This window comes from Marmota flaviventris, chromosome 6, assembly GCF_047511675.1.
Source record: "Marmota flaviventris isolate mMarFla1 chromosome 6, mMarFla1.hap1, whole genome shotgun sequence".
Lineage (NCBI taxonomy): Eukaryota > Metazoa > Chordata > Mammalia > Rodentia > Sciuridae > Marmota > Marmota flaviventris.
This window is the reverse complement of record NC_092503.1, coordinates 93,138,206-93,157,332: the sequence shown is the minus strand read 5'-3', so window position 1 is coordinate 93,157,332 and position 19,127 is coordinate 93,138,206. Positions and strand designations below refer to the sequence as shown.

The following is a 19,127-nucleotide window of genomic DNA, read 5'->3' as shown; positions in this document are numbered from 1 at the left end:
TGTGCTAGGTGAGCACTCTACCACTGAGCCACAACCCCAGCCCCAAACCTTGCTTTTTTATCTAGATAAACAATCTGTCTCAGTTGGATTTTTTAAAGCTCAATGACATTAAATGTAATCATTTATATAATTGGATTTATGTCCATTATTTGTTTTTCAATTTTTTCCTATTGTTTCATTTATTTATTTTATTGTACCTATGTTTAAATTTTCTTATGTTTAGTTAAATATGTTTATTATTCTACTGGATTTTACCATAGGCATATCTCTTCACATTAGTTTTTTACTTATTGCTTTTGGGATTTTTATTTGCATAGTCTAGTTAGGGAAATTTGTGCTATTTTTCATAAGGTATAAGAGTATTATACCAGAATATTTCCATTTACATCATTCATTTTTTTAAAAATTTTTTATTGTTGGCTGTTCAAAACATTACATAGTTCTTGATATATCATATTTCACACTTTGATTCAAGTGGGTTATGAGCTCCCGTTGTATTATGGTTGTCATATACATTGTGTTTACTTATGTTATTTCTGCATCCCACAAATTACTGCTATAAAATTTGTATTGAACATTTGAACATGAAGAAAAGGAAATTTTATATATTGTAGTAAATTTGTCTATATTTTTTCCACTTGCAAGCCTATTATGAATTCTTATAGATGTAAAATTCTATTCAGTACTATTTTTCCTCAAGCTGAAGAACTTCCTTTAATATGTATATATACATATATATGTATGTGTGTGTGTGTGTGTGTATATATATATATATATATATATATATATATATAGTACAGCCTTTATGAAAATCATTTTTATGTATGTTTTTAAAACTTTAAAATTACATGTTTGGTTCACATTACCTTTCTTCTGAGAAACACTAATCTTGACTGACATCTTGAACTTTAATATGCATTAAATTTTACCATCAGATTTTGATTCTATTAGTATTTTGTTGGCTTGAGTATTTGATTTTCTTTTCTTATTCAATTTTACTTAATGTCATTTTAATCAACAAATCATAATTATACCCACTAATGATATATATATATATATATATATATATATATATGTGTGTGTGTGTGTGTGTATATATATATATATATATATATATATATATATATATATCAGTTTTGATAGATGAATTAAAAGTGGAATGGTCAAATTGATCTATGTAGCATATCCATCATGTCATTTTATAATGAGACATTTGAAATTCACTGTCCCAGTTATTTAGAAACATACAGTACTTTATCCAAATGTGCAATGCACTTCAAAACTTAAGCTCCTATCTATCTAAAGCTTGTAGCCCTTGATCGGTAATTTTCCACCCCTTTTCTCCCATCTCACCATCTGTGGTAACTGTCATTCTATTCCTATAATTTCATTTTTTTCTTATTTCACATAGATCTTGCAGGGCTTTGTCTTTTTGTACCTGGCTTAATTCCCTTAATATAATGTTGCAAGGTTCATAAAGGCTGTCACAAATGACAGTATATTCTTTTTTAAATTTTATTTTTAAAATTGATATATAAATACAAAAAAATGTACTAGTTATGTGTACCATGCACTGTTTTGACAAATGTGTGTTATTGTTTAATTCTTAAAATTAAGGTAAACATATCTGCCTCTGCAAACATTTATAATTTCTTTTTCTTTTTTTTTAAAGAGAGAGAGAGAGAGAGAATTTTTTAATATTTATTTTTTTAGTTTTCAGCAGACACAACATCTTTGTTTGTATGTGGTGCTGAGGATCAAACCTGGGCCACATGCATGCCAGGCGAGCGTGCTACCACTTGAGCCACATCCCCAGCCCAAACATGTATAATTTCTTTATGGTAATAACCTATGAAATCCTTCTTTATAGCTTTTTGAAATGTACAATGCATTATTGCTGTCTATAACTACTCTACTGTGTACAGCACACCAGAACTCCTGTCTCCTATCTAGCTACAACTTTGTACCAATTCCCCATCACTCACTCTCAACCACCTACTCTCATCAGTCTCTAGTAATGATCATTCTATTCTCAATGTCTATAAAGTCAACTAATTTAGGTTCCTCATATGGGCCAGATTTTACAGTACTTCTCTTTCTGTGCCTGGCTTATTTTACTGAATATAATGATCTCCACTTCCATCCAAGATGTAAAAAAATGGCAGGAATTTATTTATTTAGACTAAAGAGTATTTCATTCTGTATATGTTCCATATTTTTGGCTGATTAGGAAAATAGGACTCTAGAGAACAGGGAGACAAACAGTGTACATTCTGAAAAGAGGAGAGTCATTGGACATGGAAATATTCCTTATGCTTCCAAGAGAAGCCATGTATGATCAGCAAGACTCTGACCCATCCTGGCAGATGGCATCACTAATAGAGGAGAGCTAAAGGAGTTAAGAGGCTTCCTACATGTCCCCTGATTCCTCTGAGGAATCCCAGCTGATTCTTAAGAGTAGATAGTAACAAGGTCAGTTTTGACCATCCTGGTCTATATATGTACCATATTTCTTCAACCATTCATCATTCAAAAGACAATGAGGTCCCCCCCCTCGCACACTTCTTGGCTATTAGGCAGAAGGGAGTGAAGGGAGGGGAGGGACTATGGTGGGTAGAAAGAATACTAGAATGAATTGTACATTATTGCCCTATGTGCATATATGACTACACTACTGGTGTGATTCTACATCATGTACAATCAGAAAAATGAGAAGTTCTTCTTCATTTATATATGGTGTGTCAAAGTGCATTCTATTGTCATGTATAACTAATTAGAACAACCAAAAAAATTTAAAAAGCATTTAGAAGAAGAAGAAGAAGGAGGAGGAGGAGGAGGAGGAGGAGGAGGAGAAGGAGAAGACGACGATGACATAGGAATGAAAAAACTCTTTGACATATATATTTCATTTTCTTTGGATAAATAACTGGTCATGGGATTTCTGGATCATATGGTAGTTCTATTTTTAATTTGTCAAGGAAGAATCAGAATCTTTTTCATAATGGCTACACTAATTTACATTCCCACAAACAATATGCAAGTTTTCTCTTTTCTCTGATCTGCATTAGAACTATTTAAACTTTTTGATAATAGTTATTCTAAATGGAGTGAGGCAACATTTCACTGGTTTTGATTTGCATATCCCTGATAATTAGTAATATTGAGCATTTTTTTTTCATGTACCTGTTCAGCAATTGTATAGTATTTTAAAAGAAATATTGTTCAAATCCTTTGCCCATTCTAAAATTTTCACTGGTTCATTTAAATTATATAAATTGGTGGGTTTAATTGGGGCATAGGCATACATGCACAAATCATGAATTACTCCCAGATACTTCTTTTACGATCTCGCTATCCTCACTCTACTAGTCCCATTGTTGTTTTTTTCCTTTTCGGTGCTGGGGATTGAATCCAACCCTTTTTATGTTTACTTGGGATTGGATCTTGCCAAGTTGCTGAATTTACAATCCTATTCTCTCAGTCTCTCTAGTCACTGGTATTACAGGTGTGCACCACTGTGATTATGATTGATGATCATTTTTTAAAATTCTGTTATTTATTTTCTTTTAACTGAGTTGAGTTCCATAAACATTTTAGATATTAACCTCTTATCAAGTTTGTAATATTTTATAATCTTCTGTGAATTCTCTCTTCCCTCTTAGCTATTAATTGATTGTTTCCTTTGCTATGCAGAGCATTTTAGTTTGTTACCATCCTTTTGATCTAATTGTGCCTTCTTTGCCTGTGCTTTTTGGATCACTTCTAAAACATTGTTGCTGTGAACAATATTGTAGAGATTTGCCCTGTGTTTTCTTCTAGTAGTATTAGTGTTAACAAAAGTATTCTAAGGAAAAAATCTCTGTCATGATAATTAATTGCATTCTTGACATTGTACCTGATAAGCTGTATAATCTCTATGTTCAGTTTTCTTCTAAATAATCATTATTTATTACAGAAAGCCATTAACATGGCTGAACTCAAATACCAAACTGTTTTATTGTGCTTTCAGTAGCTGTTTTCACTGAATACTGAGGAATTTCCAATTGTGTGCTTTTCAGGCATTAAATAAAGTTTTGCATAGTTTGAATGATATGTCCATGCCCTTCCATATGAGGCTTGCTCCTTCCATGAATACTTCTATTAGAATTTACTTTTCTGCTATTGTAGAAGCCTCAAATTCTCCTCTGGCTCTTGATGCATAAGATTGCAGATTTCTTCTATTATTTTAACTCCCCAAGCAGTGCTAGCTACTATATCTTTAAAACATCAACTCCTTTTCAATTCCAATCTGCTTCTGATCACTTTGGTACCTTCATAAAGTTGCTTTTTTAATTTGTTGAGAGCTTACAATCATCATATGAGAAATGACTTGTCAATATGTTACTCTATTACTAATAGCTGCCATAATTTTAATTTTATCTTTTTTAAAATTGTGTGCTCTCCTAAGTTCACAATATCTCAGATCTCTGAAAACTCTGATTTTTGCCAAAATATAACTGTGCAATATCTCCTTTATTCTCTTGAACCAACCTCCCATTGGCTTGTCTCCCCAAAGCTTACCATTGCACTTTGCAATGAGTAAGTGTGCCCCACAGCCCCAATTCATAGGTTGAAAGATAATCCTCAATGTTGGAGGTGGGGTCTTTGGGTTGTGATTTAGTCAGGAGAAGAGAATATCATTAATGTAATTAACCCCTATACAAAATAGTCTCCAGTAATATTCCTTGTCCCTTATGTGAGGTTAGAGTGAGTACATAGACTTCTCCTAGGAAGCCAGCATTGCCAGATGTCAAATCTAATGGAACTCTGATCTGAGAATTTCCAGCCCCCATAGTTTATTTTTTGTTGTTGTTGTTATAGCAGACCATACAAAGGTGTTTCTCTTTTTGCTAACAATAACTTTTCCTATATTATTTATTTAGCAAAACCTTGTAACATTGGGTCAGAGCCTTGTTCATGCTAACAAGCACTCTACCAACTGAGCTATATTCCCAGCCCAGGGCAATATTTTCTATACAGTTGGAACTCCATGGTTAAAGTGTGGGACTGCAATCCCCTTATTAGTCAATTACACAAAAATCCTATTATTTTATCTTTATTTTTTCAAATCTGAACTGCTTCAACCCTCTTCTGTGTGTCTCCTCTTAGGATACTAAGGCTGAGAAAAAATCTTACAAATTTGAAGATCAATGTCAAGAAATTTATGATTTCTACTTTCAACTAGATTCAACACTTCCTAATTTTTTAAAATAAAAAAAAAACTATTTTGGAGAAATATAAAAGAAAACCAGAAGAATCAGTGCTGGTGCTGTGAGTAATATATTGGCTGAAGGAGTAAATCATGGGGTTGGTGAAAGTGCAATCCGCCCAGATACCTGAGGGGCTCAATCATGGTAGGGGTAATCATGGTAATTCAAACGCAGAAGTGAGGTAATTCTTGTTTTTCTGTCATTTTAATTTTCTTTTCTTCACACCACAACTCTCATTTGCCAAAATCAAAATAAAGTATGAGAAATGAAGGTCTTGTAATTTAGCTTCCCATACATAGAATGGATTTGAAAGGGCAAATGCGTGCTAGCTATTCTTCCTTCCAACCATTAACATTTCAGAAAAAAAAAAAAATATTTTGTCTTACATTCATCCCATTTGGCCAATATCTCCTTTCTCCTTCCTTGTCAAATATTTTCAGGAAGGTAATCTTGTCTTGGTATTGCTACTTTCTTATTTCATCTGTTATACCCTTTCATCATCAAAAAGCAAACTCTACTAAACTCTTCTTGGGACGGCCTCTTTCATAATTTTTCTCGAATATTTTCAAAACAAATCACACTGGACTCTTCTGTTATATGCAGTGTTGCACTGCTGTGACCAAAAGTCTGGCAAGAAATACTTAAGAAGGAAAATTTATTTGGGCTCATGGTTTCAGAAATTTATTCCATGGCTGGCTGATTTCATAGCTCTGGGTCCAAGGTTAGGGGGTGAATCATGTGAAAGATAATGGCCGAGGAAAGCAGCTTAGGAAAGGACAACCAGAAAGCAGAAAGGGAGCTCTACTCACCAGGAGCAAAATGTAAACCTCAAAGGTACACCCCCAGTGACCTGCTTTCTCCAGCCCCACCTTGCTTGCCTACAGTTATCACTCAGTTATTCCTGTCAATCAATTAATCCAACCATTAGGCTAAAGCTCTAATAATCTAATCATTTCACCTCTGAACATTTTTGCATTTTCTCAAATGAGTTTAATGGGACAACTCATGTCTAAACCATAACAACTCCCAGAGCCATTTGACATTTTCTTATCATTTCATATTAATTGGAACTCTCTCTTCTTTTGTCCTTACCTTGTGCTTCTTACTGTATATTCCTTTCTCTAGCAATTCCACATGTTTTAGTGTTACTCAGCGCCTATTCTAAGGAAAGAACTTGGTTATTCTCTCTATATATATGTTCCTAAATGACGCCTTATACAATTATAATCCTTCCAGAAATCTCTCCTATATTTCAGATACACATTAGCATACTGAAGGGAAGCACCAACTATAACAAATTACAATAATCTAATAAACTCAGGATGCCTGAAGTTCTGTTGCTTTCCTTCTTCATTAAAACTGTTTCTTTAGCCCATGTGGCCCTGAAACAATAATTCACTTACTCATCCAGGAATATGAACATTATTTTTTTTTCTCCTTACTTTACACATCTGAATATCACAAAGCATAGCCTATTTTGTGTATTACCTAAATACCTCTTGAAATCATCCAATTACTTCTTTTCTTTTTACATACCTCTAACTCTAGACCATAGCTTGATTATTGCAAGTCTTGGTTACTATCAGTTTTCTCTAAAAGAAAAAAAAAATCAGAAAGAAAAAAAGTAGATTTCACTTCAAATAGAGTGATCTCTCATACATTTGATTATGCTTTGCCAGATTAATGATTTCCTATTTTTTATATATATATATATATATATATATATATATATTCTTTTTAGTTATACATGACATGACAGCAGAATCCATTGTGATATAATTGTACAAGCATGGAATATGTCTTATTTCCATTCTTGTGGATGTACATGATGATGCAATTCATTGTGATGTTTGCATATACACACATGGGAAAATTATGTCAGATTCATTACACTGTCTTTCCTTTTCCTATCCCCCCTCCCTTCCTTCCATTCCTATTCTCTAACCCTGTGAACTTCTATTCTTCCCCTCATCCCGTCATCCCCTTATTATGGGTTAGCTTCTACCTATCAGAGAAAACATTTGACCTTTGGTTTTTGGGGACTGCCTTATTTCACTTTGCATGATAGTCTTCATAGTTGGCATGCCTGGTTTGGAATCAGGACTAAGCACATCAGTCTCATTCACACAGGGAAAGATCTGGCTACACTTAATATCTTTTGTCAATTTCTATGCTTTTTCTTTCTGTATTTCTTTTTATTTAGTGCCTCTTCTCTCCACTTTATTTATTTGTTTTGAATTTATTCTTGGAACATTCATAGTCCTAAGAAATGCATGACATGAGTTTCCGAATCATCAACATACACTTAGCTCAATTTGAAGAGGAAAAGCTGCTTTTTACTTGCTGGAAAATAGGTAGTTGACACATTTGAACATATTTGATCAACCTGGAAAGCATTTATAGTGAAAAGGTAAACATGTGGAGGGAATTGCTGAATAATACTAAAATTTAAAGGTGAGTAGTATTCTGAAAATTAAGATAAGAATTTAGAAAACAATAGCAGTGTCATCACTTTCCAATTCTGCAAATTGTTCAGATTACTATGAATTCATTGCAGACTAGTCCTTCTCTGTAATTTTCAACTTAATTATAATTTTCCTTCATTGTTAGAGTGTCAAGAACATATTATTTCTTGTTGATAATGCAAATCAAAAATGATTAGTATAAATTGTAGGCTATAGGCATTTTTTTCAACTGCCAGACCTATCAGCCTATCATTGCTCCTATTAGGTCACCCAGATTAGACTGTCTGTAAAATGACTTGTTGATTAAACTCTGTAGTATGTTTAATACGGTATGTTGACACAATGGTCAGTGACAATCTTTTTTCTCTTATGCTGTTTTTGCAGAAAAGGCATCTAAATGGTGTTATCATTAAGTACTTAAAGTCAAAAAAGATGATTTAATCCTGTTTACATAGAATAAATGTAAGATACAATCTAACATCAAGCACTTAATAAATTTTTGCAATTGGATCAATAACTTATTACAAGCTTAGCATTTTACTTTCCATCTATTTAGTTGACCACTTTTCCAAAATAATACTCCTGTGGACACTTTCAATATTACTTTTTGTTAATATTCTGAATTGATCTCAAGTGGAGTTTTAGACATCTGCAAAACATACAGATCATTGCCTGTATAGTTGAACCAAAATATTTTGTCCTCCAAGAATGTTTTGTATAACTATAGACTGACCAGACTGGAGCATTAAGTTACAGCTTCTATAAAATCTCACTGTAGCTCAACAGAAGAATGACCAAGGTACAGCTTGTGAAGGCTGAAAACTAATTGCTCCATTATATGTACTCTCATCTTTTTCACTTCACAAACACTTAAAAATATATACTTAAATCTGCTTTCTAATTACAAGTTCCCATAACAGAGTGTCCTATCCAGAAAACAGCATTATTATTTTGGCTTTCAACATACTTAAGCATTTTTATTTTGCTGAATTTTCTTTCTTCTCTGTTTACTTTCTGTTGCAAACATGTTTAATGGCTAATTACCATTTCAGCTTTTTTTATCTTAATTGCTACACATTTAGAGACATGTGTCATTAAAGCTTTAGCAGATAAGACATTCATTCAAACAATATTTACATTTTACTTGCTTGTAAATAGCTTTATTAAAATGACATTCTTATTAATTCAAGCACCAACTTTCTTGAGAACTGCACAATAATTTACAACAAAACCTTGTCCTTTTGGCTTAGATATTGAAAACTTGTATATTTTACAAGAATTGAGTAACAACTTACATTTTAGCACCAAAACATAATAGAAATTCAAAGAATATAATATTATCAATGGTATATGCTATATTATTTTCTCCCAACTCTCCTTGGGTATATGAAATTCAATTAGAAAACAGTTGATATTATGAATTATAAAATCTACAACATTTTAGCTACTAGTACATATACACATACAATTTTGAATTTATGAGTCAAACTTTAATTGACAAATAAAATTTTATATACTTAGAATGTACAACATGGTACTTCAATATATTATATGTTTTGGAATCAAGCTAATTAACATACACATTATCTCACATATTTATAATTTTTTAAATCTACTGGACAAAATTCAAGCATATAATATATTATTTACTATTTTATTTATGCAGTCTAGCTAAAATATGGTCTCCTTTGACCCAACTTCATCCTTGGATAAACCTGGGGGACATTGTACTAAGTGAAATAAATTGCACACAAAAATACAAATACTGAATGGTGTGATTTATACATGGAATCTAAAAAGGGTAAATTCATAGAGTCATACAGCTGAATCACACTTTTCTGTAGTTAACAGTTTTAAGCTCAAGAGATGTGATCGTTTCTATCCACGGAGAAAATGCCAACTTTTGAAAATAGACTTTGCCACCTTGAGTGCTTCACTTGTAAGGACAACAGTGTTTAAATTCAGTCAGGAGCAAATTTTCATTATTTTCACCCTTTCTTTACTACTGTTATACTTCATAGACATTAATTTTAGGATTTAAATTGCTGATTGGGTAAGAGCTGCATTACTATTTAGCACTGATCATATTTTTTAAGCAAATAGGAATAACAAGTGTTTATAAAACATGGCCACATATACAATTCTCTTTAATGCTGGGGAGAAAAGGAGTAAGTGTGGTTAATATTAGGTGTGTATGTGCATGTATGTTTATTCCTAATAGTTTCCATTTCAGTTGATATGTAGAAAGAAAACTTGTGCTTTAAGCCATTATTCATTATCATGTATTCCACACATGGAAACAATAAAAACTGCTTTAGTGTATGTTTTGCTTAGGAAGATAAATTCCTATCAGAATTTATTTTTTAAAGTGTTAAGCATAGAAGTCTTTAATATAGGGTGTGCGAAATTAGCAATGATTCATCATGGCAATGCATACATAGGACAATGACAACAGTATCAATGGGAGTAACTACTTTATATCTGCTTATTGTAATTAAAGTAGAAAGTCATTGCAACCAAAATACAGAAGGTATATGTAATCTATATTGTGAGAATTTCTACAGATGAATAGTAATAATTACCTAAATAAGGTAAAGGAAAATTCATTTGCATCTATTAAAATTTTTTCACTTATTTCTGAAGTAAAATTTAGTTATAATGAATAGAAAACAAAATAATAAAGCTCTTTTCTTTTAAAATAAACATATATTTTTTAAGTTTGTTTTCTAGCTTTAGTCCCTAAGACTAAAATTTGGAAGGGAGCCCAGATTAAATCAAAATGTACTATTTTCTAAGTCCAGTGGATGAACACTACATGCAAACAGAATTCTATTAAGGGCATGTGTATTAATACTATTTTGAAAAAAAAAATTCAAAAGAGAAATATACCATTAAAAATGTGTGAAAATGATGTTATTTGTGGAAGATCTAATTATAATACTAGAAACTAACAAATATAACAAACTGCATTATTCAGCTCTACAGAAGTAATTATACCAAAATTTTTCTAATTATCTCCTATTGCCTCCATAAACAGTCTATATAATCAAGTCCACACTTTGGATAGATTCCTTTAGGTAGTATATACTTTAATGTTACAAATTGCAATGAAATATAACCCTTACAAATGGGAAAATGTTTTCACTAGGTTAAATTCCTTACTTTTACGTCCCCATTTCTTACAGATTCACATATTTAAAAAACAGAATGCACATCTTCTTTATACTTTCTTTTTTATATTTAAATTTTCAGAAAATGAGTTCATAAATGTATAAATTTAAAATGAATGCACTTTTCATGTAAATTTTACTCTAAATGGACAAATAATAATTTAATTGTGCACACTGTAGTCATCTGTTTCTTATTAAAAGAAAGATGATGCATGTGTATTTAACACAATATATGTTATTAGTGCAAATAAAGATCCCACAGATAAAATGTGCACTGTAAGAACAAACCCACAGCACTAGTATAAAGATGTAGCCTATTTCCGAACTTTCTACACCAGTGGTTAGCAAATACTTTCTATAAAGGGCCAGATAGTAAATACTTTAGGTTTTATAAGCAAGGAGGACATATGTCCCATGACCATGAAGAGCAGCAGCCAACCACAAATAGGAATGAATGAATGTTGTAATATTTGTGAGAGGCACAAAATAGGGAAAGGTCTGGATTTTCTCCCATGAAACAGAATTTGCTAAATCATACTTCCTTAAATCTAAAAATTAAACTTTTAAAATTACTGAATCAACTAAATACTTACTAAATGTTATGAGTTTTAGCGTGTTCTGCTGGAATTACATTTTTATGTATGTTCTTTCTAATTCTTTTGGAAATATATTGTTAAATTGCTAACAGGCTCAGAATAAAATTAATCAGAAAATAAGAAATTAATAAAATAGAAAAACGAAATTATTTTTGTACTTCACAAAGAAAATTGATTAATAATTGGATTATTTGTATACTTAATTAAAATATATTTATTCTTTGGTTTAAAAAATATCAATTCCAATGACAGCTTCAAGGAAGTCTTTCCCATTAGTCTTCAAAAGACAATTTCTCAGTTAAGTAATGTGAGTTGCTGTGAGTAACAAACCTCTTTAATCACAGTGGTTTAGCACAACAAAACTTTTGCCTTTTTTCATTTATTTGTGGTTTCCTCACTCAACACAATGGAGGTACTCTTGTTTTTAGGTATCTCTCTTCCAAAAAGAATGGAGGAGAAAAGAGCAGTTTGATCTATTAAAAACAAACAAACAAAAAGGTTGTATAGTATACTTTTATAGATCAAACTGCTAGATTAAAGCTTCTATCATTTTATTTTGGTCTAAACTCATTCACATGGTCTCATCTATATGCAATATAATTAAGCTATGTTTAAGGTGGAAAGAAGAACATATAGCAGGTTCATTAATAAAAGGACAAGTTTTCTAGCTGAAAAAAAATCTATAAAAATATAAATTAGAATGTGTTTTATATAGCACTGCCTAATGTATCTATAGTATGAATTTTATTATAAGAGATAATATAGAAAATAGAATATACTCTCAGAATTTTATCATAGTTTAGTTGTACTTGCTTTTTGTTCTATTTTGTTTATGTGAAATTCCTTTGAACACTTTAGTGTGTTCTTTAAAAGTAAGGCATTGAAAATAAATGAAAATTTCTTCTTTTTATTATAACTTATAGATTAAAATATTCATGATGTAATGGTTGAAATATTTATGATTATTTATAGTTATTATTTCTGTTATATACTCAGTTTTCTTTAAATGTAACTTATTTTACTTCAGAAATTTTTATTTGCAATCATTTATTTTTAATTAAATTTTATATTTTAAAACAGTCTTTTTAAGTTTTTCAAATAGTTGTAAAGATAATACAAGAAGGTCCTATCTGTCTTGAAACTGGTTTAAACCTTGTTATTTATCATAACACATTGTCACAATTACAGGACCAATATCACCACATTATTATAAACCAAAATTCATACTTTATTTTTATTTTATTGTTTTTAAGGTAATGTTCTTACTTTTTCAAGAAAAATACTTCTGTTCAATGACTTGATGACTTTATTTGCTCCCAGATATTATACTACTTTTAGTAGTCATATTTCCTTAGTCTCCTTTTGGTATTTAAAAATCACCTAGATTTTGTTGGTTTTCATGTGCATGACATGTTTGATGAATACTGACCAAGTAGTTTTTAGACTGTTTCACAACTGGGTTTCTTCGTTGATTTTTCTGATGAGTAGAATGAGATAATATATTTCGGGGAGGAGGATTACAAATATAAAATGTCATTTTTCACATTTCATATCAAAATTGTTATTAAAATGACTTATCAATGTTGATGTTAAATTTGATGACTTGATTGAGTAGTGATTATCAGATTTCTCAATATAAAGTTATTCTTCCCTCTATGAGCTCCTCTTTACACATTCGACTCTTTTGGAGGCCAATTACTATCATGCTGCCTGAGCTTAAAGAACAGAGAGTTAGGTTCCACCTCCTTTAATGTAAATTTTTTTGAATATTCTATATAGAAGATTTTCCATTCCTCCCCATTTACCTATTCAATCATTTAATTTTAATCACTAATTACTATGACCTCATATATATTAATTTTGCATTTGGGGTGATAACATTGTTTCTTTTTTTTAAATTTTGTTGCTGAAATTATTATAACTTTAGTCAGTGGCCTTCAGTTATTTCCTTTGTCTCTGACATTATCTCTCTCTCTCTCTCTCTTTTAACACTTCCCTATCTTCTAGCTTTACAGGAGTGTCCATGATCCAAAGATCATCTCCAAATCTCATGCCTACACCTGGAACCAAATGGATCTCTGAGGAATGGTGAATAATATGAGTATCGAAGACCTCAGTGCTGGGAAAATTTTATCTTTAAAATGAAAACTGATTTTTATTTACTTAGACCATTCCCTATATATCTTTTAGAATGTATAATCAATAAACATACATTTACATTTTATATACCCAAACATGACAAAATATTTCCTATTATGTGAATATCACATAGAAATTACAATTAAACAATAAGTATTAGTTTTGGCAGGCAACATGGTATTTTTATCATACACCTCAGTAATTTATCTATATTTAATTCAATGAGGTAAATATATTTTTATTTCAATTCAACATCTAAGAAAACTATAACTTAGTTTAACTGCATGCTAAACATATGAAGAGGATTGTATAATCTTCAATTTTTGATAAGTAGTTTTAATAAAATAATGTTCAAAATAAATAGGTTTAACATTTAAAAATGTCTAAATCAATTTAGTTGAAAAGTTTTCAAGTTTCATGGCCTGGGATAAAGATACTAACATTGAAGGAAATATTCAGTGAGTTACTTTGAATATACTATCTTGTAGAATAGTTTATAAATAGGTTTTTATAAGGCAAAATAAGAATTTTTAGATTTTTGAAAAAAATGAAATACTTTTACTGAAGGTAAAGAGTTAAAAATCAAACCTGATAGTAAATAAAAAATATCCATGATTGGCTTAGCATATGCAGTGGTTAGGATAAGTGTCTCCCAAAGTCTCATATATTAAATGCTTGGGCCCTAGGTTGGTGCAATGGAAAGACAGCAAAACTTAAAGAGGTGAGACCTAGTAGGAGGCCTTCTTGTGGATTTAAGCATATCCTTGACGGAGATAATGTACCCCAGCCACATCTTCTTCCAGTTCCTCTTCAAGACCAAGTCATGAGGTGAACAATCTTTCCTCTGCCACACCGGTGCTCATGATGTGCTGTCTTGCTACAGGCCCAAAAGCAGTGAGGCCAATTGATCATGGACTGAAAATCACAAAGGGAGGCTGCAAATCTTTTTCTTTGTAACTTGATTATCTCAGGTAACAGTTATAATAACAGGAAGCTGAATAACAATGTGTATCAAACTAACTATGGCTACATTCAAAGATTTAAATGATTAGTTTAGGGGGAAATAAGAAAAGAAAAGCTCTCCATTTACATTGGCTAATGGGGGAAATATTTCAAATAAAATAAGATAGACTATAATAGACTTCAGTTTTCATTGTATTATTTGGTTTCTTTGATGGCCTTTCTAAAAGAAAAAAAAAAAAAAGAAACGCAACTGTTTTTATGGATGTATAAAGAAGCTTATTTCACTCTAGTTTCTGCCTAAAGGATAATTGGTTGGTCATTTTAGAAACTATCTTTAAGAAAATGAAGGACTAATAATGTTGTTGGGAGACTGAAATGAGTTCAGAATAGAGATAGAAATGCTTTTTAAAGAGTTAATTATGTTTGCTTTTTCTTCTCCCTTTGTGTTCATTACCTTTAAATGGAACTATGTATTGGCAGAAATAATTACCTGGTTGGTCAATGCAGGTGGCTGCTTTCTTAAAGGGCTGTGAGGCATACTCATTAGTATGTTTCACATCTTGTAACTTGAAAAATAATGAAAATTATGTGAAGTTTTAATAAGGCAAGCACGTTACAGTTATGATTCTTAAAATTTCCCAAGCACATTAATCTATTTAGGGGAATTAACTAAGACTAAATTCATTAGAAAGGAATGTCATATATTATTGTCAGAACTCACTTATTTCACCTTATTTGAAACTAATTCTTACTAGAACTAATATGCAGACACATCTTGGAGTTTGTAGGCATTCAAAGTCTTCGTGGATATTAACTACTTTGTCTTATGCTTTAGAGTCTAGAATGGAATAGATGATTCAAATTATTGGGAAAGAAATCAAATGTTAGGATATAGATAATAAAAATTAATGAGATAGATATAATGGTGAATCAATAGCATTTTTATGTATATCACTGAAGGCAAAATGTTCTTTGTAAGCCACAGTTATTAAATGCTATTTAGTCATGAATCCATGGGAACAGGGACATTTGGATCTACCCGTGAGCTTTATACATGTTATGGAGCCAGGATGATGAATCACATGTCTTTCTATAAATTTCACAAATTAAGACTATGTGGAAGAAAAAAAAAGTTAATATACATTAACTATATTGTCTTAGTATTTTCTTTGGCCCAGTTCTCTGTTTCAGGTTTTCCATTATTATTGCACCCTTAACTTATTTTGATAAATTTGACCTTCCATATTACAACACTTAGATTGTTAATTTCCTGAGTTAAAAAGCATAACCTAAACTGACACTAAATTGACTCTTATAAATAATGACAGGTAGTTTTCTTATTAATTTACAGCAAGAGAAGAAAAATTGACATTGACATATGATACAAATTATTCACAAATGATATGAATAGATATATTACCTCTATTGTTAAAAGTTATCTAAAATAGTGACAATAAGTTGGGCAGGAGGAAAAATGTATAATTTTCAGCTAAATAGGAATGATCATACTAAACTACATTGGAAATGCTGCTTTTATCACCAACAAAATGAAAATAAAACACAAAGTAATAAAAGCACAAATGGTTTTACAGTTAAAAAAAAATGAAAAGGCAAATGGAAATTCAACTATAGAACATTAAGTTAAGTTGAGGGAGAAAAAAGTAAAAATTAAAAACATATATGAAAGTGAATGAATTCTTATTAAAACTTAAATGTATTTATTCGGTCATGTATATTATGCATCAAACTTGTAAGAAAAGAAGTCACAATTACATACCCAGTTAATTACAACAGTAAAAATAGGTATTGAAAACTAAATATATCTATTTTTGTGCCTAGATTAATATGTAGTAAAGCAATTCTAACATATATTTTATATTCAAACATTCTAGAGAATAAAAAAATTGCAGAAATTAAATATTCAAATATTCTTCTGGAGAATTCTTCTGTTGACTACATTAACTTAATATATTAAGCTCTTATTTCTTAGTAAAATGCATATCCTCTTCTGCCTGAAGACATAAAATATTGGTCTTCAAATAGTTGTAAGTTGCAAAATAGGAAACTTTGGAAAAGAAATATGAAATTTTAGCTTTAATTTTTCTGTTAATATTTATATATTTAAAATAATGTAAATGTTGATGGCTGGATATCACTTTTTAAACTCTTAGATAAAGCAGAGAACACTTAAATATACTCACATTAATACAATTGAATGTAATAAAGTCAGATAATGATAATATAAATGCAAAGTCTAGGTGATAGAATCTGGTAGGTAGAAAGGATGAACTGGTAGAGAGGTAGGTAGAATAGTAAAGTCACCTATATTTTTAAATTAATAAAATCCAAGATAAATTATGTATATTTTATTAAAAAATAAAATTTAATGCATTAAGTTAATGTGGTTGACAGAATTAAATTAATATTTAATTTAGTGATATTATTAAATTAATAATAATCATCAATACGAACTATTGAGAGAAAATTGAGGAAAGGTGGTTTCAGTGATAAGTGAGAAAAGATTTATCTTTCACATTGAACAGCCAACAAATAACATACGTAGTTGTATCACAAATTTCAAGATGGATATATAAGCAAATTAAAGAAGTAACAGAGGAAATGAAACAAGGAACTATTTAAAAATATGTCTTCTGAAGAAGTAAAATCAAGAATCAATAAATGGGATGGTATCCAACTAAAAATCTTCTTCACAGCAAAGGATACAATCAGGAATATGGACAGAGAGCCTAAAGAATGGGAGATAGTCTGTAGTTCTCTATCTTAGGTGCGGGTGTTACATCTTAATCTCCAGGATATATAAAGAACTCAAAAAACTTAACAAAAAACCAAATACCCAATCAATAAATGGGCAAAGGAACTGAACAGACACTTCACAGAACAAGTATGATTGGTCAACAAATATATGAAAAAATATTCAACATCTCTAGCAATTAGAGAAATGCAAATTAAAACTACACTGGAATTTCATCTCACTTTACTCAGAATGACAGTAAATGTTGGTGAGGATATGGGGAAAAAGGTACACTCAAACATTACTGGTGGGAATGCAAATTGGTGAAACCACTCTGAAAAGCAGTATGGAGATTTCTCAGAAAACTTAGAATAGAACCACATGTGATTCAGTTATTCCACTCCTTGGTCTATACCCAAAGGACTTAAAATCAGCATATTACAGTGATGCAGCCACATCAATGTTTATAATAGCTCAATTCACAATAGCCAACCTACAGAACCAACCTAGGTGTCCTTCAGCAGATGAATAGATAAAGAAATGTGGTGTGTATACACAATGGATTATTACTCAGTCATAAATAAGAATGAAATTATGGCATTTACTGGTAAATGGATACAACTGGAAAATATCATGCTAAGTGAAAATAAGCCAGTTACTCCAAACCAAAGGCCAAATATTTTCTCTGATATGTGGATGCTAATACACAACAAAGGAAGATGGGGAGGGGAAGAAGATTAGATTACACAGTGGGAATGAAGGAAAGTTGGGGAGGGAAAATAGGAACAAGGAATATAGAATTAATCAGACATAGCTTTTCTAACCTTGAATTGTAATATTCAGCCAGAGTAACTCTGCATCATGTATAACAACAAGTATAGTATCCAACTTAGAATAAGTTATAAATAAGTTATAAATATATTTCATGTATTTATAATATGCAAAAATACATTCTACTGCCATATATATCTATAAAGAACAAATTAAAAAGAGTTTTCTTCTGTCAGACTTGAAGGTAAGATCTGGTTTGGGAATATGGTTTTTTTATTAGAAGCTCTTTTGATTTTATTTCAATGTACACATTAGTTTAAGGTATCTGTGGACCTCCCAAGTGTTTATTCATTAATTAATCTCATCTTTTTCACCAAACTTTTTTATTGATACATATAATCATACATAATAGTGGGATATTATGTGATATCACATATGCACATAACATAATTTGATTGATATCACTCATCAGAACCTTTCGTTTCCCTCCCCTCCTACCTTCCCCTGAACTCCTTGTTCTACTATACTAATTTCCCTTCTATTATTTATTATTTTAATATTATTATTTTAATTAGTTTGTTATAAATCTGTGAGATTCAAAACATTATTTAATTTTTGATACGTTGCAATTGTTTTAGTAACATTTATAAAAATGTTCTGTTATAAAATATTGTAAGTAGATAGGTATTAACAAAGTTAGTTTTTGAAATTCATAAAAATGACTAGTATATTTTTCTGTAATATGTTCAACCATTCTTATAATATTTCATGAAAACTATTCAATCAGACAAAAGAAAGAAGTTTCATCATTACAACAAACTCATTTCACTATCTTTTAGGATTGATTTATAGCCAATGCCTCTACTTGAATAAATAGACATTTTTCTATAATAATGGTTTATTACAAGTAATGAATAGTATACCAGCAAAAATAAGGGATTTAACAAGAGATAAATAAAAAATATAGGAAAATGAACTCCTTTGTGAAAATATTAAAAACCAAAGAATGGTGAAATATCCTT

General features: G+C 30.6%; 1 protein-coding gene across 1 annotated transcript in view; it reads right to left on the bottom strand.

Annotated features, from left to right (window-relative positions):
- Positions 1-19,127, bottom strand: part of Eys (eyes shut homolog) — a 1,581,889-nt gene that overhangs the window by 1,196,578 nt on the left and 366,184 nt on the right. The window contains 1 exon segment of the mRNA XM_071613805.1: positions 15,037-15,148. Coding sequence (XP_071469906.1) covers positions 15,037-15,148 — 112 coding nt within the window.